This window comes from Galleria mellonella, unplaced genomic scaffold (genome assembly GCF_026898425.1).
Source record: "Galleria mellonella isolate WM207_F2 unplaced genomic scaffold, CSIRO_AGI_GalMel_v1 utg300, whole genome shotgun sequence".
In the NCBI taxonomy this organism is placed as follows: Eukaryota; Metazoa; Arthropoda; class Insecta; order Lepidoptera; family Pyralidae; genus Galleria; species Galleria mellonella.
Window position 1 is genome coordinate 3832908 of NW_026442068.1, and position 22705 is coordinate 3855612.

General features: G+C 30.6%; 3 protein-coding genes across 4 annotated transcripts in view; all 3 read right to left on the bottom strand.

Moving 5' to 3' along the window:
• The window catches only part of LOC116413697 (proton channel OtopLc), an 87138-nt gene extending 77835 nt beyond the window's left edge, over positions 1 to 9303 (bottom strand). The window contains exons 1-2 of one of the 2 annotated variants that reach the window (XM_052895687.1): positions 9223 to 9303; positions 6627 to 6971 (exon numbers count right to left, since the gene is read on the bottom strand). In XM_052895687.1, coding sequence (XP_052751647.1) covers positions 6627 to 6850 — 224 coding nt within the window. In that variant the 5' untranslated portion in view covers positions 6851 to 6971; positions 9223 to 9303. Of the gene's footprint in view, positions 1 to 6626; positions 6972 to 9218 lie in introns of both variants that reach the window. The other variant, XM_052895686.1, reaches the window with a different exon arrangement.
• A 221-nt stretch (positions 9304 to 9524) lies between these two features.
• LOC113523600 (vesicle-associated membrane protein 7) lies at positions 9525 to 16782 on the bottom strand. The gene is made up of 4 exons (XM_026909596.3): positions 16326 to 16782; positions 16015 to 16243; positions 14117 to 14184; positions 9525 to 13546 (listed from the first exon to the last, which is right to left on the bottom strand). The coding sequence occupies exons 1-4, from the start codon at positions 16527 to 16529 to the stop codon at positions 13388 to 13390; spliced, it is 660 nt and encodes a 219-aa protein (XP_026765397.1). The 5' UTR covers positions 16530 to 16782; the 3' UTR covers positions 9525 to 13387.
• A 3461-nt stretch (positions 16783 to 20243) lies between these two features.
• On the bottom strand, positions 20244 to 22669 carry LOC113523437 (pyridine nucleotide-disulfide oxidoreductase domain-containing protein 1). The gene has a single exon (XM_026909415.3). The coding sequence runs from the start codon at positions 22582 to 22584 to the stop codon at positions 21166 to 21168; it is 1419 nt and encodes a 472-aa protein (XP_026765216.2). The 5' UTR covers positions 22585 to 22669; the 3' UTR covers positions 20244 to 21165.
• Between the last annotated feature and the right edge of the window lie 36 nt (positions 22670 to 22705).

Sequence of the window (22705 nt, forward strand, 5' to 3'; positions counted from 1 at the left end):
ATGTATATCGACAGAAAAACCTGGTTAAAAAAGGTTTAATAGCTTAGGTACTTGTAGAATACCTAAAGGTGCTTTAACAAAAAAAGGGAAAGATTATCCTTTATTCATTGACTATATGAAGGATCTGTTGGATTACATACCAGTATAAAGGCATAAAGAACACGTAACACGCATTGACCCTTCTCTATATTCAAATTAATTTATCTTTACAAACCTAGAGCTACATAAATAAAAGTGCTAATATATTTTCGTTTGTTTTATTGTTAAATTTAAAATTAATGTTTGTGCTTAATTAACACTTGATAGTGGTAAACTATTTAACGACCCACTACAACATATCGATCGTGTAATTGCTACTTTTAAAAATGAAATTTCAAGTTCCTTTTAATTAAGTGTTGCATTCGCTCGTCAAACATGCCAGCATACAGACGGTCTAATTTAGGGTGAGCACTCAGACTGGCGTGGCGTAAAATTCACATCTACTTCAAGCGTTTGCACATATTGCGTAGAAATATATTTTCACATAATTTTTAAATTCATTACACCATTAAAAAATATTTATGTTTTACAGTAAACACAATTTTATATTACAAAAAATCTTAGTATATATAATATAAAATAAAAAAAATTATTCTGCGCCATCTGCATCCCTTAACTCCCTACAACATGTACATAAGAGGTCGGAGTTCTATCTAGTAAGGATGGTCCTATACTGTTTGTCAATATAGGCTCGCTTCTTGAGTACCTTTCTTCCTCAAAGCTTGTTAGATGTTGGAGTTATTGTACCGACTAATGCCACTCTAAGTTTTTGATCCTTCGGATTATGTCGATCACTTTGGTTCTTGTACGGATATTTTCATTATGGATTTTATTACACAGCGAAACTCCTGACCTGCTTATTCGACTAGCAGTTCGTAATCGTATTACATCTTTGTGTTTTATCACTGGCAACAGGCGCTGGTTAAAGGCTTCAAATTGAAGCATTTTAAATGCGAAAATTTGATATAATAGACATTAATTTATACTGCTCTGTTTACAGTTATGTATATTTACACCAAAAAAAACTATGTAAATTAGTCAAATTAATTATCTTCTGATATCAAATAAAATGCCTAAATGAATACATTTAGAACACAAATTTTTAGACGTATTATTTAATAGAGAAAGAGATACATAGATAGATACTCTTTATTGTTTCCTTCAAAAGATTTCATTAGTAAACTTATAAATACAAACAATTAAAGAAAAGATTACGCTGAGAAAATAATAGGCGACCTTCTCGCTAAGAGTGGTCTGTTCCAGACAACCTTTTGATAAAGAAAAATCTTTAAAATACTTCATACATTAGATACTTAATATGGCAGGCCCGTAGTGGCCAATGTTCCAAAAAGGCCTCATCTTTTTTTAAACCGACTTCATCAGTTAACAACTTAAAACCTATTTTACGTCATATGTACTGTACATACTTGGTCTTATACCATAATTTACACAGACAAATTATTTGCAAACAGCAATTTATCATTGTTTCAAAGGATTCAGACAAATTCCTGTTTTCAATAACATTGTTCAGGCCAGCCTAATGATTTAAAGCCGAGAAACTATTAGTACATAAAGCTTCAAACGGACGCCCAGTTGACCACAAATAGTAACAAACTACGTCCGTAACTTAGTGGTAGGCCGAATATAAAATAGTTTCCGACAAGCGAAAGCTCGTTGCCGGCTCGTCTGTTATCCAAACAATGTTCGCGTCAAGTCAATGTCTGGCTTACCGCACTGTTTCGCCGGATTTACATTTAATTTTCCAATATTTTTTTTATTTGTACTGCTTTACCTTGGTATAAATAAATGAAGTTGGATATGAATTTTACTCTTTCCTGCTAATAGCTGTAGCTTTATCCCCGCACGTTACATCTATTTAGCTGGGCATTTTATTGTTAATATTTACATGTAAAAACTTTATTACAATTGGTTCTTTTTGTATTTTTTCTAGTAGTCGATAGGATTTGTATTTTACATCCTGGCTCAATATTAGGTATTGAGATAAACAGCCAAGTATTACTGATTACTTGATTATTATTTTAATTCCACTACAATTAGTATGCGTGAGACAACCAATATTTATTGCGAAGGATTGATCACAACTAGTAGAGGCCCGTGTACTTATCAGTACCATCGTGATTTTGGCACCAAACAATCAACACTAGGTTTCTGAGAGTTAAAAATAAATAATAAATTGAATGATTGAAAAGTGTTTATCTATCTGCCATAGCGTTATATCAATTACAAAGCTATTATTTTGAAATTTACACAAAGACACAAACTTTTAAAAAAATTAGTTTTTTTTTTTTGAAAGGATGATTTTAAATTGTTTTGAACAAAAGTTTATATAAGATATTATCTGAAAGAGATTCATTTACATAACAAAAATCAGTATTTTTGACGCATAGTTTTCAATTTATGATAGAAAATGTTACAAAATTTCAACCCCTTATTTCCAATGATTGTAAAGCTAAATAGTTACAGTTGATAAACGTTAAAAATACTTAAATACAAACTTTTTTTTCGGCTATACTTTTAAGGACAATTCTGGATTAAATGTAGGAAATCCTAATCTAATAATTTATAGCAAATTATACGTCATTAAATTCATTTTTGTATACAGAAAATATATCTCCTTAGGTACTACAATTAATTGAATCCATACACATCAAACAAAACAGTTCATATGAGTATAAGCAAAAGTTGAAATTAGATGGAGATGAACTCTACTATTTTTATCAGGAATCTCTTTTATATATATGTAAAACTTTAAATGGCAAACAAGCCGATATTTACCTCATGCACTGCCATCCCTGAGGAGTAACAAGATGTCATGCCTCAGTACCTAGTAATTTCATTGCCATGAAAGGTAAGAACCCTTGAAACCGAAACACCCCATGCGAACGAAACAGCTTAGCTACAGCAACACAAGTGAGATAGAAATACTCATGCTAACGACTTTGTACAACGTCTCCCTCTGGTAAAAGCTTACTAAGAACTTGCTTCTACAGGATATGTATTTTCCAAATTCGACGAAAATTTTGCTGTATCACACTCACTAAACAGTATTTTCCCTGCTTTGAATATAAAGCTCTCGGTGTTACGGTTTTGATTTATGGGGTGATACATTGCTCCAAGTATTGATCAATCAAATAAAAAATTGTATACGTAAAATGTTGTAATTCTGTTTTGCCAAAAGAAGCTTCGTGACTTTCGACACAAAGAAATTATCTATCTAAAAATCATTTAATGAACGGTCCAAATATGAATTTAAATTCAAAGTTTAAAATTTAATAAAAATAAAATAAACAAGCAAGCTCATGAGTATATTGTCTAATACGGTAGTCAGAGGCATTTTTCGATTGTGCCAAACTTTCGATATACCTATATTTCGCAGGACATATTAGAATCAAATATAAAACAGATGAGTTTACTGCGTATTTCCCTCTTTGAACAGATGGTCCAAAATTTACAGATCAAGACAAAATTTTAAATTTAATCAAATTAAATAAATATGTAATTATTTCTTATAATCCTTATAAAAAGATAAAATTTATTTGTATGGTAGCAAAAAGTGGCAATATTTTTATTTAGAATGGATCATATCTATTACTTATTTAAGTTTATTATTTTAAATATGGGCGGTTAAATAAATTTCTTTATCCTTTTATTTAAACGGTATTGAAACAATAGACTTGGAGTTTAAAAATACAAGTGTAATTTATAATCTAGGTATTTACTCAAAACCTTCCAAAAAAAATAACAACTGACAATATTGTGTAAGAATTACAGAAATGAATAAACAAATTTATTCCGTACAAAATAATATAAAACTCATTAAAAGATCGGTTGTAAATCTCCAGGAACTTGATGAGTTTGCGGAAATAAAATATTTACCTATTTAGATATTCGTAGAAGGAAGCAAACGAATAGGTACGCATATAGTCAGCTATAAATAACCAAATTATTTGAATTGAACCATAATGACGTTTATTTATTTATATCTAGTTATTTCTTGTGGCTTTACTCGCGAATCAGTACATAAAGTTACCTGGTTTAAGTCAACATATAAGCTACATATGTACATATAGCATTATATCTAATTATCATTCAAATACTACGTAAAGCTGTTTAATATCTTTACAAACTTTCATAATTATGACAGTAACTTATTCATAGATTTAAATTCTTATTATTATTATAATCATCATCATATCAGCCTTTAACTGTCCACTGCTGGAGATAAGCCTCCCCCTTGAGGGGTTTTGCCAGTAGTTGTCACGCTTGGCAGGCAGATTGACAACCGCAGTCAGGCTTTTAGAGATATTTTAAGAGGGACGCTGCTGCACATCCCTCGCCCTCCCTTAGTCGTTTCTTTAGACACCCACAAGAAAGGAAGGGGTAGCCTATTATATGCCGGGACTACACGGCCATATTATTATCATAACTATAATTATTATTTTGAGTAATGTTCTAAGAGTTCGAATAATCTTTTTTTTTTTAATTCGATATATCATGTAATTCGAAAGTCACTCATTTTAGATGACTATGAAATAACCTATGGTATTAAAACAGAATCAATCTAAAATTTATATATAAAAAGCACAGATTATACTCGTACCAATGATATTAGCTTGGATAATTGTTATTGTCTACTTTCTAGATTGTTTAACTTGCTTATCAAACTTCTAATTATATGTTCGTTTTATAAAAAAATATACCTGAAATTGATATTCAGAGTTTTTCTCTCTGAAAATGTTAATAAACTACAGTTAGTATAACTACTACTAAAAGCTTCAATTTATATTTAGATTAGTTAAAAAAATGATTCACGTCACATGGAGTTCTTTGAAAATGATGACTCTAACGCACAACAATGTCCGGTAAATCTTAAATTAAACTCGGCTACGTCCATTTATCTATCTATGTCGTCCTATACCTAATAATTTTTACTATGAGACTTAATATTAATATACTTTAACATATTTTTCATTCGAGTGCATTAATTAAACCCTGTCTATATTGAGTCGAACAATGCAGTATGTTCTTTTAGAACTTTTGTGTGTGCCTATTTGTGAGCTTCTAATAATGACAACTTAAACTAAATAAGACTGAAATGAATTGGTATTTTTTTTTTTATTATTTAATCGTCTGACTTTATTTGTAGGTAAATCAGAATTTGTAACAACTACCATATTTATTTTATTAATCATATTATTTTCAAAATATCTCGCTCGCAGTCAAACGCAAGACACCGAACGCCCTTCGAAGAACACTTCCGGATGAAGCCGAAACAGTTGTCGGAAACGACAAAAACAGAGCGATTAATTTCCCGTTTTATATGTATATGAATACCGTATAAACGTCGATTTTCGCATGTTTATCTTTTCTGTTCCGCATCGTGCAATACGGGGTATGTTAGCGGGTAACCGCACACGACGTTACCCGATCTCACTCTTAGGATGCCTGCGGAGAAAGCCCACTGGATCTGACATAGGTTCTATAACTGGTTTAACGTGTACGCTGACACACATTTTGTCCCTCGCTTTTGATCTTTTGTGCTCTATTGGTTGTGCGATTTTCTTCAAAGAACTTTATAAGATTGCTAGATACACATCAAGTTAGTATATAAGAATCTATACACATATTTTTTTTTATTTGTATTTATTTTATTTTGTATTCAAACTTTTAATGGACTTTTTAATGACTAAATAATCGATTACAATTAATCCCAACGAATTTCTCTTTTACTTACTATACATTCAATTGTAATAACAGTATTTTGACAATTCAGAGATGTAAGAATCACCATTAGCTAATGAATACTTCTTCTACTGATTATCTGGAGAAAACTCCAGACATTATATGGTGCAAGAAATTTGATGTGTATGTTAGATGTTTTCTCGTGTTTAGAAAAGACGTAAAGATGTCAATCGTCATCGCATAATCTATTTCATCGTCGTCAATTTTGTAACTATGAAATTATAATAATGATGCTTGATTTTAAAACAAGATTACTCTTGTTCTTGATTCTTTGTTGATGATTATTGCTGTTCTATTTCACAGTGCTCACTTTCAAAATGATTAATTATCTGAATGACACGAAAAATTTGACAAGTTTAAATAAAAAAGCATTTTCTCCAAAATGGCATCTTCTACTGTTCCTATTTCCTCCTATTCATCCTCAATTATAATACCTATTGTCAATATGATATTAAAATTAATAATGAAGGGATTTCATTCCAAACACTTTATTTTAAAAATAGCAATATGAATAAATAAATGAACTTTAACTATACCTATATAACTTTTTTAAAGCTTTCCCAATTAATCGGCCACTAGTCGGTGCATTTCTAGTACCAAGTCAAATAAATATGTTCGGCAAATTGTAGGCAAATCGTGTGTTAGACATGCATCATAGTTCAAATGCTAACACCATATTTTGACTCTAAAAGCATCTGAGATTGCCCCCAAATGGTACTACTCTATCTTGAAACGTCCCAGAGGTAATTAAGGCTTCATTTGGAATGCCACTAGTGTATTTCATTAATAATCTCTTGCTATAAATTAATAAAAAATCTACTTACCATGGTATCAACTCTTTGTTTTCTTCTAGACCAGAAGGAGTAGCCAAAGTGTCAGCATCGCCCTCCGTCCTGCCTCCCGGGTGTTCAGGAATCACTCGTTCGATTGTCGTCACCTCTTCGATATCAGAATCGATTCCTTGAGCGAAATCCATATAAAACGACTCCCGAGAATCGCTGGAACCGCGGCGCAACTTTAATGACAGATCTGGTGAGCTGTCATCCATTTTGCAAACACCAATTTAGCACTCAATACATAGTAAGCCTATACACGTCTCAAATCAGATTCATTTTCGCTAAGTCATTTTAAAAGTCCATGTAGCAATATAAAATTAACCCATCGTATAGCTAGAAACCAATACAAATATTAAATCATGAAAACACGAATTAGTAATTCATGGGCATCATCGTGTTCCTTTTTAATTTAAAGACTAGCATAGTGGTCCGTATAACTGAGGACAACGATTGTGCAAGATAAAATTCAAGCTCCAATAGAGAACTGATTAGGTGGCTCAAAGTGTTAGAATAAGTTCTTATCAAAAGAAAAATGCTTTTATTTTGATCAAAGAACGAGGCCAGCATCAAAAAACGTAGATTACTATCTATTTAGGGATGCTCTACAAGCCAAAACCCAACAAATACATATATAATACTATAGATATAAAATTGTACAGTCACATGCAAAGTTGCTTTTATTAAAAAAGAAAAAATATTAACATGTAGATATTTAGCCATTTACTAGATACTGTAGTTGTACTGGCTTTTTGATTAGTACCTACTGGTACTTTGTAACAGTAAATATCTATTTCAAAAATAAAAACTTAATTAGTGGATGTGACAAACTTAAAACATTGTTAACTTCGTCACATTTACTAATAGGGAGCATTTAAGATATGAACTATCAATAAAATTCCATATCGTTGATACCTACTTTTACGAATTAATTATAACTATTCTATATTATTCAGCTACGTATGTAACTAATAAATATATTTAATTAACTTGAAATGATGCGAAACGTAAACGGATGTGACATTGTAACAAAAACCACTACTCCCGAACAATACCAATTTATCTTGGCGCGTAACAAAAAACGCTTTGAAGTGAAAAAGAACAATGACCTGTGAACAGTTAATAGTAACCTTCCCTAAAATCGACACGGCTTGCTGCGACCGTTCGGCCGGGGCGTTAATAACTGGGAGCGCGCACCACGCACACGCTGACATTAGTAGGAGCCTCCACCTCTATATACAGTTAAATTCAATTATATATATACAGGAGGGAAGAGAATTGTTAGTAATAGATACTAGCTGCTTCATTGCTATCAATATAGGGTCAGATCGACCTCTACGTGGTCCCTCTGGAAACAATTGTGATTAATTCCTGATGAATATGAATGTTAACATTGTCACTGACAATAGATTAGATTGAAATTGATATTGAAATTAGAGTCAAGAGTAGACCAGCAGATCTAACTACATCCGCACCTATCATCAATGATATCCCGCTAGCATAAACTAATAGTGCAGACGGGGTTACCATATCATTTTCATCGAGTTAAATATTTCCTTACCTACCTACACAACTCAATAGTATATTTAGTATGTTATTGTGATTTTCTTAATTTCGCTTTTTTTATACTATTTCTATATCAGCCACGTTCACAGACTAAAAACTCTTTATTATGGCAAATAATTTAGACGTTTCCGTTTCATGTAGGTATTTTTTAATTATACGATTACATAAACATTCTTATTACTTATTATTGACAAATTTTGTATTTCTTGCCTCTACTATCTCCAACCACATTAGATACAATAATAAATCTATCACAGTGAATACGTGTATCATGTAAAAACTGACTTACGTAAGTTGGCAAGTAAATTTCTACATGATATTCAATTTATATATATATTCATTTTTATATATAAGGTTTAAGATCTTTTCAGTAGCACATCTAAATTAAGACTAACCACAAATAATGACACCTCACAGTACTATATACATCTACTGAATAATGTCTTAAGTCACCCGTTATGTTTAGTCCGACTTAAGGCGCCGAAATCCGGTACGAGACCCTTATAAGACCGTATTTGTCAACGCTGCGCCTTGTGAATACAAACCAAAAGAGAGTAAGACAGAGGATTAATAAGCTTTACACTTAAACTAACTCATAGTTTAAGTGTCAAAATCTGTTTCTTTGAGGCAAGATTATCCTTAATTATGTAAAAATTTACAATCTCTGTCCTATGGAAATAAGTGTATACTGACACTGATATACTAAAACCTAATAGAATGAATACATTCAGCATGTCGATACCAATTATAATTTACATTTAATAAACATAACATCCGAGACAGGCATACGTTTTACATAACATGACCAATAATGATAAAACTCTGCCGAATAACATTAATATTAATACCACATCCGTGAGCGATATTAATCGCCGCCAGTCCCTCGGGAACAACAATAATGCCCATGAACAAACATATTCATTCGCACACGGCTGACAATCGGGATATTCCTATGCTAGACACGCTTTGCACCGGGGAACGCGTATTGACATGGAATAATTCAACGAAATCACTCACACACTGGTATATTTGTAGTAGAGTAAGCACGTGCGTGGTACAGGAACACGACGGGCGACAGCGGCGCCCTCCCGCGGCGGAGGTTGGCGCGCGATTGCCGCGAGGTTCGGAACGCAGCGCGGCCACGCGGGAAGGGCGGGGGATGCACCCTCCGACGGCACGGGATCAATCTGACGGTCGCCGGGACCCGGTAGCAGAGGGCCACAATATTTGGGATACAATGCCATTGACATTAATGTCCGGAAACACAAAAAATTAACGATGTCACTTGTGTCTTAAGGTTATTGGAGAAATAAAACAGCAGTATTAGTAATAGTCTAAATATGCTTTATAACACACATTATATCATAAAATAAATCAGATTATACTTACTTACAATGTACAAATTTATATCACAATACTTTCTAGTCTTTATAATTAACGCAACCCATTCACTTCATGAAGTAATTGATATCAATTTAAATAATAAAAGTAATGAATTTTTCGTGTATTTTTAATGGGTGCATTGCATTACATAATCTTTGATAACATATAACGTATGTTTATGAAATAGCAATTGTCCATTACACTTTACCTCAGCACTGCCTGTATTAATTTTAAAGCGTTTTTATTAGTAGTTTATTATCATCCTACTGTCAATACTCTTTATAACACCAGTTAAATCATGTACAAAAACAAAACTTGTAAACTACGTCCTTTCAAATAAAATTAATTAATATTAGGAAAAAAAAGGATAGGTAAGTTTATTGTGACTTGGTTTAACTACTGTATCTCCAAATAACCTAGTCTACAATTGTATGCAGACTTTGTAATGTGTGGACGTAATAAAAAAATGTATGTATAACGCAGTCTAACAGATTCATTAGAAATCAAATTACTGTATTTCACAAAACATAAAAATTAGGATCACAGAATATAGCGCCATCTATATACTTTTAATTTCAAGCTTCATATTTGAGCTTCAACGAACAATACAAAATAGATGCTGACGGTTTTTATAATTATAGAATACTTTTATAATTTATCGTAACAAGTCACGGCACGAAATGAATGTATAAGAATTTCCATAAACATGACATAGTCACGGTAAATTAGACGTCTCCATACAACTGCAAACATTTTACTCCCTTACCATAACGATTTGCGCATTTAATCAAACAGCTTGACAATCAAAGGACGCCTTTAATCCTTCAAAACAACTAGCCGAAAATGTCAAAGAATGCAAAGTGGCTAATAAAAAAAACAATTACTCCATAGAGATTAGGTGATTATTGTTTTAGCCACCAAATAAATCGGACGTGCTTAACTAACACTGCAGCTTTGACTATTGGCCAAGTGATATGGTTGCTGTAATAATTATATAGAATTAGATTTATTTGACAGCACAAATAATACACCACATAAAACTTAAATCAACATTATTAATTTAAAAGATAATAAACTAATTACGTATTAAAAGTCGTCAAATTATTGATTGGTGGCTGTCAAAATAAATGTTGACATAATTTTCATTTTAATGGACAAGGAATTAACATGAAATAGCAGTTATTTATCATTATATATATATTTTTTTATACCAAATGAACATAAAATATAATTTATTTGAATTATCAACATTATTTAAAGCGTGCAATAACAATGCGTCTTCGTGATTTACTAAAATTAAAATAACTATACATTAAAATAGAAAACACAAATACTGTAAACAGGTATATTATTATTTTGTTTATTTTTTCTTTTGTTTATAAATAGGAAAAACTTATTAAAACTGTATCTATTGGGTCGCTAATAATAAAAATAGTATACATACAGATTCCTAAGTCTATTTTTCTTTAGTATTCATATATGTAATTTAATAAGTTGCAGATATGTCAATTGTTAAAACCTGAAATTTCACATGCTATGCAAAAATAACAAATATTAAGGGAACCCCCAACACCATCTCCATAATTATAATTTTTTTTAATTCAAAATCGAAGCCAGGGCTTCGATTTAAAACTCAAGAATAATAAATTTAAGAATCAATTGTTATACAACAACTAAAATCGTAGTCAGAGAGCTGATAGTGAACTCGACGAGGAATTTGACAAAAAATATACAAATATAATGAATATAATACTTAGTTGATTATATCAGTATAGATTTGGTTTTAATTTTTATATTAACAACAACTACGACTTCTGATTATTATTCGTATCTTCGTTTGTTCTTTGTTGTAATTTTGATACGTAGTTTGTATATCTATTGCTCTTATAAATATAATAATAATAAATCTTTTTTTTTATTATAAATGAATACAGGCCAGGTTTCCATGTTATCAACTTTCAGAAACGATACATGATCATTATAAGTGGCAAATAAATTGTATGGATGCTCATAAGAAAGATGAGACACCAGACTTTGCTGTTCCATTCTGGCTCGTTCTGTTTTTATCAAATACATTGTCAAAATTTCCTATCAGCTCTTGGATAATAATAATTTTACTATCTATATTTTATGGAATCATAGATTGTAATCGTTACACTTTACAAGAGTACAATCATAGTCGTCTTATAAAAGATGCAAAAACATGAACAGCCAAAACCATAGAATAACAAGCATAATTAGGTAACAAATTTAAAAAAAAAAGAATCTGACCACTATATTGTGAAAATTAATATAGGACAGACACGGAAGGAAATAATTAAAAAGAAATCTATTAAAAAACAATTATTTAAATCAATTCAAAACTGACATCCAATTTTTTTTTGCTTACATTAGTCATTATACTAGGATTATTGTATTTGATTCCGCCATTACATGCATACTTAACCAAACATTCTTGAAAAAATCTACCCTCATCAGTAGAATCCCAATGTGTTCGCTTAATACATACTCTGTAAATAGCTTTATAGCGACTAGTATTATTCAAGTAAGTATGTACACATTCCCTTTTACTATAAACAAGTCATCATCAGTCACATATTAAGTGGTCAGATCAATAAACAATACACTACTTTATTCATTAAAACTATAATAATCCATAAAGGTTTTAACTAAGGTTTTAATTTTAACTGTCAACGTGTTTCATTACTGGTCTTACATTATTTTAAAAAAAAATTAATAATGTAAAATGTATTATAATACGAAACTCATTTAAAAACCCTAAGATACTATTAAATTTAATGTTTTATTTAGTTTAGATAAACTACTCGTATGTACAAAAGACTAGCCACTATAAATGACTATTAACCTCAAATATTTGTAATGTAAATAAAGATATTGCCCCACAGAAAACACCTACTTTATTCGAGACTTAGTGATAAAATTAATATTGAATGGACACGAGTGACAGTATCGATTGAAAAAAGAAATATCAATATAAATTTAGAGTTTTCCAAAGATATCGCGTAACATACTCATATAAAATAAAAAACAAGAGAACCTCCTTCATTTTGAAGTAGCTTAAAAATTACATTCCTTAGGTAAACATATTTCCACACTGCAATGTTACATCTTAAAATATTTACAGAATACTTCTGAACATTTATGCACTTGGTAGAATACTCGCCCTAAGAGAACACGATGGGTTTAACTCAAAATGTTGGTTTCGATTTTTACTAATGATAGCAAGTCGTCATAACGAAATAAATATTTCGTAGTGATAACTCACTATCATCGAAATATTTATAGTCGAAAGTACTTGCATCAATAGAAGTTTGAAAAAACATCCAATAATAAGTATGGATTTATGCAATATAACAGCTACAATCAAATATATTATTGCTAACAATTATAATTGTATAGTCCTTGAAGGAGTTTCCTAGAGCGTACTACATTAAAATGCTTCAAATTTACGACTCATGCGAAATATATATTAGTAATGAAGTAATTATATTAATCCTATTAATATTTTGAATGTTTTAGTTTGCAAAGATGTTTGGATGTATTGATCAATCAATCATGTTTAAACAGCTGGATAGATTTTAAATGAAATTTATTACTTAGGTAAGTTATATCCTAACACTTCGGGTACTTTATATACTGATGCAAGCGGGCAATGCCGCGGTATAAGATAGTATTATATTTTGTAAGATTATTATTGAATTAAATAATATTGTAATATTATGCTTGCTATTCTACGATTTATAAAACAAGGTTACGATAATAATATGTAAGTACTAGCAATTTTAACCGACACAGGACTTCCACGCCAGGCCGCCACATGCCATTGCGCCAATTAAATAGACGGCGAGAGCTGCTACGACTGCTATAATCACGTACATTTTCACGTTTTTCCAAAATAGAGAGCGTTGGAGGGTTCTCGATGTGCATTGATAAGTAACAGACTGTAAGTAAAAAAAAATAAAACAATGTTATAATAAAATTTAAAAATCAATATCTAATCACAAATATCTTACAATTTGCAGTATTTATATATTTCCTTAATTTCTGCTCGAATAATTATATTCAAAAATTAAAAATTACTCACAGTAAACTCTAATAATATCTTTTTAAAAAGCCGATCGATATATCGATCGGTATTGTTGATGGTCGAAACCAATAACACTTGGTAAAATTTTGAATAAGTATAACTTTATGTTCGTTTAATATATTTAATGTATTCCACAATTTCATGTTTATATTATATAAGTACTTGACAGTTTCATTTTATTGCATTCTAAAAGTCATTCCCTTAAGACAAACCCCATAAAATATAGAAATAAAATACACTGTCCCACTCCAGAACCCTAAAAAGGACTCTCACGAAACCTACCCTATGTATATAGAACCTTTTTGAATGGCTACCTGCCACTAAAACCGAATCCTTAAAGGGCAGAGTCAATAGAAAACTGTTATGAAATCAATTCAACTAGTCTGCTTACAAATAAACCATTATTAAACCATTATTAACTTACATTAGTTGCCAAATTATCTGCTTTGTCTACCAGCAACTCCAGTTTTTCACCACGCATTGCCATACTCTCTACAAACAGAAAATCAAACAAAATCTTTAAGCATATGATATATGTATGTGTATAAGAACTTACTAATAACTGTGAGTACAGAATTATAAGTTTTCAATAGTAATAATAACTACATAATCAATCTACACTAATATTATAAAGAGGAAAGATTTGTATTTTTGTGTGTATGTATGTTTGTAATGAATAAACTCAAAAACTATTTTGCTGATTTTAAAAATTCTTTCATCATTAGAAAGCTACATTCACCCTGAGTAACATAGGCTATATTTATTGCTAGAAAAGATTAGGGATCCTTACTAAAACTTTAGTAATGTAACTCAAGGTGTAAAAAAATGCCTTAAAATATCTTTCATTGTGTGCGCTGAAGAAACTATTGATGATAGAACAAAACTATGTTCTACAATATTGAAGAAAATATCAATAACTACAAAAAACTTGTGATATTAAATCTCTAACTATTATCGTTGTCACAATAAACATTTTTTAAAATGGTGTAAAATTATCCACCCATTCAAAGCAGGGACAGGTCGATAGTGTTAAATATAGTTATATAACAACAATTTTAAATTTATGTAAGCTATAAATAGCTACATTTAAGATAAGGCAGCTTTACTATCAATTAAAATTTACTGTTATTTTTTTAGATAAAATTAATTATTAATAAATATTTATTGTTAATTTTTACCCACAACTTCAGCATAATAGCCAAGGTATGCCAATTGACTGGGATAAAAAGTAGCCTGTCCTTTTCAAATACTAAGTGTATATCAAATTTCAGGATCATAATTAAAATGTTAAGATACCAAGAGGTAACAAACAAACTCACTTATATTTGTAATATAATTATGGATTAATTTTTAGCTGCATCTTTGTCCACATAAAAAGAGATATTAATTGACTGGCAGAAAAAATGAAGTGTTTTTCTCTGTTCCAAATAGCTACTGTGTGTATATAAAATTTTATGGCAATTGGTTAAGCTATTAAGATGCCAAGAAATAACAAACAAACTCATTCATATTAACAATAGTAATATATATATATATATATATAATAAACATATTCTTCCTTCGTAAGTACAGTGACCATGTTATTTACCATTAATAAAAATAAAAACTATAGTGAATGTAATATGTATATAATGTCGAGCAATGACATATATGAAAGCATGCAACTTCAACAAAACAGGAAGATAAGGCAAAGATAAGCCAATGGTTGACACATAAATTAGTTATCAATACCAGATGTTTATTTATTAATTATTAATATTATGATAAATTCAGAAGTTATATAAAGCTATACAAGTTTTAATAAATAATACTAAATTAATATTATATATATATATATATATATATAAGACTACCAACCTACCTGCTAAATGTGGCAACCACTACAAAATCATTTCAGTTTTTAAACAATTCATCAATGGCCAGTTAATAACTAATACAGTATATATAAAAATAATAGCTCTTTTAAACATATTGTGTAAAAGTTACACTTAATAAGAACTTAAAAAAATGTTTTTGTTATGGAAGATGTTTGTTATATATTTGTAATAATCATATTTAAATGGCTGAATAGATTTAAAAAAAATTAGTACATAGAAAGATCATATTAAGGTATAATAACGCATTGGCTATGTTATATACTGATTTATGTGGGTAGAATCAAGGGAAACAGTAATACATAATGAAACCAAACTTGGTTAATAGTAAAAAATAATATCCAAAAAATATACCTATATATTATTTTACATGTTTACCCTGAGAAAAGCAACATTATAAGCTGAATAATTATATTTATTTAGAATATCTTTACAGTAATTTACTAACCAACATTTTTAACCATAATATCCTTCAACTCATCCAATTCTCCGTGCACTTTTGATATGGCATCTAAGTCCCTCGACTCAGTGTAATGTTTCATTTCAGTAGCTAGGACTCTGGCAAACTCTCCATTCATAGCATATGGAATTGCAGTCTGTGCAGTATCTCCAAAGGCTGCGATAAACCGCCGCTTAATCTCATTAAGGAAAAGGAATGCTCTAGACCGTTGAAATTTCTGCAAACATACAATAAAAATGAGAAGTCATTCTAAAAGCCAAAAATAATGAAACAGTTTTGTAGTCAATATAGGTACTCACATCATCCGTAATACAAAAATATACCAATTTATTTTCAGCGATGTAGTGAAATAGATAATTTCCATGGGAATAAGTCAATTTATCATCATGGGGTGCGATCTTCGATAATATTTGTTCGGTAACTACAGTAAAATTGCCTTCACATGTAGCATATTTAGCTAGAACAATAGTACCTCGCGCTACCACGCTAAATAATATAGGCATTTTGGTAAATGAAAATAAAAACAAAGGAGAGGAATTAAGTTAAAACAACACTGTCACAATAACAGTTTCGAATCACAATATTAATATGAATAATAGGAAATCACAATATGGTTAGAATACTGAACATGCAAATTTAATTTGTATTCTACTTGTACTAAATTATAAATCAGAAGTTTAATGAAAACGAAGCAGAATCGACAGTCACTATAAAATTACTGATAAAAACAAGGGTGGTCGTCTGAGGGGCGAAGGGGAGGTTGATCAGTGTCAGTCTGTCAGTCATTTGTATTTATTTAAAATATTGGTTTAGTTACTTGACCTTTAATTAGACAAGAATGTTGGTACCAAAGAAGAATTGAAGAATAATTTTATGAGTAAAATCAAAATCAGCAGCTTTATTGGCACGATAATTGTGCCTTGGGTAATATAATAATTTAATCGGGTATTACTAGAAAAATAACTAGCTATATAAATAGATGCTATTAAATATTATTATTTTGGTGAAATGAAATTTTTGGAATTTTTTTTTGAAGAAAAGTATAGTAGGTTTGGAAATATTTAGATAATTTTTGGACAGTTTTGGTACTTATAAATTGTGTAAATATTGAAACAGTAAAACTTGAATGTAGGTAGCAAATCAGAGAATAGAATAATAAAGAAGAGGGTAAAATAAGCTAAAATTAGAAATAAGAAGGAATAGATTTTATTGTTTCGTTATTCACTTTATGGCAAATGGCAAAATGTAATAAAAAATGGTAAAAAACTTTGTGATGATTTTCAAATTATATCAATTTGGAGAAAAATATTTGACATTGAGTTAAAAACCAAAATTCGTATCTGGTAACCCCGCGAGATTATTCAAAGATTTTGGAATAAACCTAAGCACAAGAATTACATAGAATGATAAAATAAAAACTGCAAATCATATGATTGCCTCCTTTCTTCTTTTTTTTTCGTACCGATATTGCTGTTGGCCGCAGATGGCCTTCACAGCTTCACCGAGCGCATATGCACCGGTGAGTGCAGAAGGCACTCCAAGCCCGCGAGAAGAGAGCCACGTTAGGCGTCAGCTCTTTCAGATGGACTGCGGTGTTTGCGCCCGAGGGTACCCTAGTGGCTCGAACCTCGACTCAGGCCACCGCACTTCGGCCCCCATCAGGAAAGATACATTATTTTTGCCAATTCATAGCAGACTAGTGTATGAAAACGTTATACAGCCCTATAACCCTACCAAATTCAGATACAACCTGCTTGCATACTTTCTACATAAACTGTGTCGAATATATAATCTAGTATCACTGGCGTGACATGACGCTGGCAGATATGGTCGTAAAAATAGCGACCGATTGCCATCAACGAAAAGAAGAAGAAGATCACTAGCGTGTTATGAATTGACAATTTTGTCACTCCTATATAATTCCGTGTTCTTAGGTTTCTTACCAAATTCAGATACAACCTGTTTGTATACTTTCTACACAAACTGTTGAATATACATATAATCTATTAATGTAAATGAACAAAAACACACACATTTTCTTTATTCTAAAGCTGAATGAATGAAACGTTGTACATAAAGATTTAAATCTGAAGAAGAAGTAATTAATCACATATTGGCGGTATTAATTTATTCAATGAAATCATTGCATTAAAATTGTATTTTGCAGAAAACTAGTCTAATGATATATAAACCCTATTATAATATCTTTTTACCAATGACTTAATCTTTTTTACTCCCAATTCTTGATTATGCCGATCTTGTTATCTGGATCTTACGGAAGACCAGCTTAACAAACTTCAACGTTTTCAAAATGTGTTTATCAGGTTTATTTTCGGTCTTAGAAAATATGATCACATTACCCAGTTGGCTTCCTATTCGTTTTCGCCGGAGTTCTCACATTCTTTCACTGCTCAACAACCTTCCTTTTTAACTCTTCTTCCCTTCGCTATCTGAAGGAGCAGTTTGATTTTCTACATTCCGTCAATTCTTTTAATCTAAAGTCTTTTGAGGGCTCCAGCTGAAGACTCCAGTACATATTTCTAGTTTTTATGACAAATCATTCACGGTGCAAGCTGTACGGCTATGAAATAGTTTACCAGTTTCTATACGAAATATAAAATGTCTCCAGTTTTAAAATAAAACATAAGGATGATTATTTGAGCAAGTTGTTACCTTCTTAATTTGTTTATTTGTCGGGTTAGCATACTCATTTCTTCAGATATCTAAAAATTTCATAACTTTGTGTTTTACATATAAATGTGAGCAGTATTTATATATTTTCACGTATTTGTGTAGATGTTTATATGCATGTATGTATTTATATATGTTTATAATTACTCCTTTCTATCCAAAGGTTGCCTGAAAGAGATCGCTTTTAGTGATAAAGTCGCCCATTGTTTTCTCATTGTGATTATTTCTTGTAATTGTTTATATCCAGTAAAAGTTTATTGTTGTAATCTTTTGGAGGAAACAATAATGAGTATCTATTACTACTACTTAATTTCAACATTTCTGAACACATAATAGCATTAAGAATATTATCTAAGTACACTATCCGTTTCAGTTACATTCGGTGTTTTCGAAATTAAAAATTATCAGAAGCTATTTAAAATCAACAATGCTTCAGAGAAGACTAAGTTAATTAGTTATAGTTGATTTGAACATGAAATTTTAAACTGGATACAAAAATGTTTATAGATTTCGCAAATGGAAAGGCAAGAGTTAAATTTTTGTAGATAAATATTTAGGTATATAGTTTTAAACATCAGTAAACAAAAATAATTAATGAAAGTAAATGTTTTATCTTTGTTATTTTTTTTTTCCACCATAATGAGAAAATATTAATTAATCATTCTCTTGACAAAACTCATAGTAAGTAGTCGTAGAGTGGCATAACTGGTATTGCACGCGAGTGACGAAACAACTAACGGCGGCCCTGTATTAACTGAATAAATAAATAAATAGTGATATGATAATTTATTAAATCACTATTTAGATTACTTCATCTGGCCATCACCTGCCCATTACTGAACATAGACCTCCTCCGTAGACTGCCCTAAAGAACGGTCCTGCGCCATCTGCATCCATTGACTCCCTGCAATACATTCGAGATTGTCACTCGATCTAGTAGGGGGTCGTTCTACACTACATCAGTTGTCAGTTCTTTAACAGTAAAATAAGTAGATATGACATAATACATTATTACCCAGTATTTCACTTACTCTTAGTAAATCACTACTTACAATACATATACTTAAAAAGGCTTTAAATTACTATAATACCTTAGTTTTCAGTAAAAGCAATGTATGAGTAGGTACCATGAGCGTCATAGTATATTTCGGGAGACATTTTTTAATCACACGCTAACATATATTCTTATTAGTTGTCTAAATAGTCATTTAAAAAAAAATATTAGTGTGATGCAACTATAGCCGATTTGAATTTTAAATAACTCTGGAATTCGATAAAAATTAAGACTAGTCAGTTATCCTCTTCTTGCCTCGTAAATATTGTATCCTCTATCCTTATCTAACATGAGCGGCAACATATACTGAAACATAGACTAGAGACATCCATTAGACTTTTATTAAGAGGGGTGAGCTCAGTTCATAAAAGGCGGCAGGGAATGTCCATACTGTACCTTAGTATTATTGTTTATTTTGTCATAATACATAAAACAGACACTTAGAAAAAAAGATATGCCAAACAACACTACATTGTCCTTCATTTTCTTAGTTTTATTTTCTATTTTTAACAACATACCACACTCACACTGCATTTAATAAAAATAATAATAAATCTATTATTTTTAGGTATATACCCATAGTTTACAGTTATTATTAATTTAAACAAATGATTATGTGACTTTAAGTATATTAATTATGCAATGCACAACAAAATATTGGTAATAAAAATCAGGTATAAAAGTACCTACTATTTACATGCAATTGTGTTGCCTTCATATATTTAAAATAAATTATTTATATTATAAAATATCAGTATTATACAATAATAATATTCAAACAGGATATATTGCATAATAGATAGCTCATTATAGGCCAGAAGCTAGACATAAATAGCATGGCTAAAGTCAGATATGTAAACAAACAAATAGTTGATTTTATCATAAGGCATTCTGCCAATGTCCAACAGTTGTACAAATAAAAAATGAATTAACTATTATACTTTATTAAAAATGGATTAATAATTAAATATTTCCAATTGTTACAAATTTCTGAAAGATTTTCAGAAAGTGTTATTGTGATAATTTTAACAAAAAAATACCCAATTTTCTATTCAACTGAAACCCCATTTTCTTTTAAACAGGCAAATTACCATTATTTACAATTGTGTAGCTTTTAGTTAATTAAGATGATTTAATCAGGTTTTTACAAATTTTAATATATGAACAATGATAATGTAATGACGAATAATTTAGAAGAAAAACAAAAATATATAATAGGTATATACATACATAATGGTGTCTGCCTAAAATGACATATCACAAATGTTCATTATGCAATAAAACAAAAATAATAGTAACAGGCACATAGGCTTTAACAACAATGATAAAATAATAAGAACCGTACATATATATCTTAGAGAACTAATAACAAATTCAAAATAAGTGTATTATACTTAATCAAAATAATCATCAATATCAATATCAGGATTTAATATGTCATCACCAAATGGTGACAAATCAATTTGATCAAGAATAAGGTTTTCACACATTTCTTCTAAATCAGTCTCACCAATTAGTATTGCACCTTGTAATCTACCATCCTGTAATACAAACTTTATATATTCAAGTTGAGGTGTAGTTCTTAAAAGAATTTCATATTTGTTCCCTAATCCTTGACCATTATATTTTCCTAACAAAACTACTCTATATCCAAAAAGAGTAGTACAATGTGTGAATAATTCAAAACAAAAATCTTGCAAAACTTCTTGATGTGTAATTCTAGCATGCATGGCTTTTGCAGCCATGCTAGCCATTTGTCGTGCCTGAGTCCACAATCTTAATTGAAACCAATGAGCAGCATGTTTCCAAGCTGCATGTGCCACATCCCCAGCAGCAAAAACATCTCTTATTGTTGTCTCTTGAAATTCATTTACAGAAAGACCTCCATCCAAATCTATCGCAGGTTTACTGTCCCAACTGTAATTAATTGCTGGAATGACTCCAGTTGCAGATATCACAAAATCACAATGGACTTTGCGTCCATTTGTAAGTTCCACTTCCAATGGATATTCTGCATCTATTTCTATTACAGATACCACTTCAACTTTGTATATAATTTCAAGTTCTTGTTCACCAGTCTCATTTCTTATATTTTCTAGTTTACGATACCAATCAGGCCCTAATGCCGCCGATTTTAAATCTTTATTTAAGGAAACTAAAGTATCTTCTTCTGTAAAAATATGTCTTTTTAATACAGTATTTGCAGGACTTGCTTTTGTAGATTTGTTTTTTATTGCATCTTGAAAAAACTCAGCAGCTCCAGGGTCTATAAATGTTGCTGATATATAATCATCTCTTATAACCCAAACTTTTTGTATTCCTCTTGTTGCATGCACAATTTCTGAGGCAATACCACCATTGCCAACTATGAGCATTCTGCGGCCCAATTTAAGTTTATTTTGAAATTCTTGTACAGACTCTGTGTCTCTAATACCAAGAATCCTTTTACATTTATTCGCGTTTGAAATAAGCTTTGGTATTCCGCCAGTACAAATGCATATGACATTATACTGAACTATTGTGCCCTGATCGGTAGTCACCAGTTTATTAACTGTATCAATGTGTTTTAGGGAATCATATATAATAGTAAGATTTGGGTGTATTCTCTGCAAAGAGGTTGCTTCAGTTTCATTGACATCAAATTTCACTATAGTTTTTCCAAAAAAACTTACGTTGCTTACATTTTTAACTAACGATGATGCTGTGATTAAAATCACACTTTCTTCAGGATGAAGTATAGCTAAGGTTTCAACACAAGTTACACCGGCAATGCCTCCACCTACCACCAGGTAAGTAGTTTTGAAATTCGACATAATATTTAAATAATAGTAATATTGAGACAAATTACAACATGTATTATTTATTTTCTTCTCTTGTTATGACAGTATGAACCATTTCACTAACTGACATATAATAAATTATCTATTGACGTTT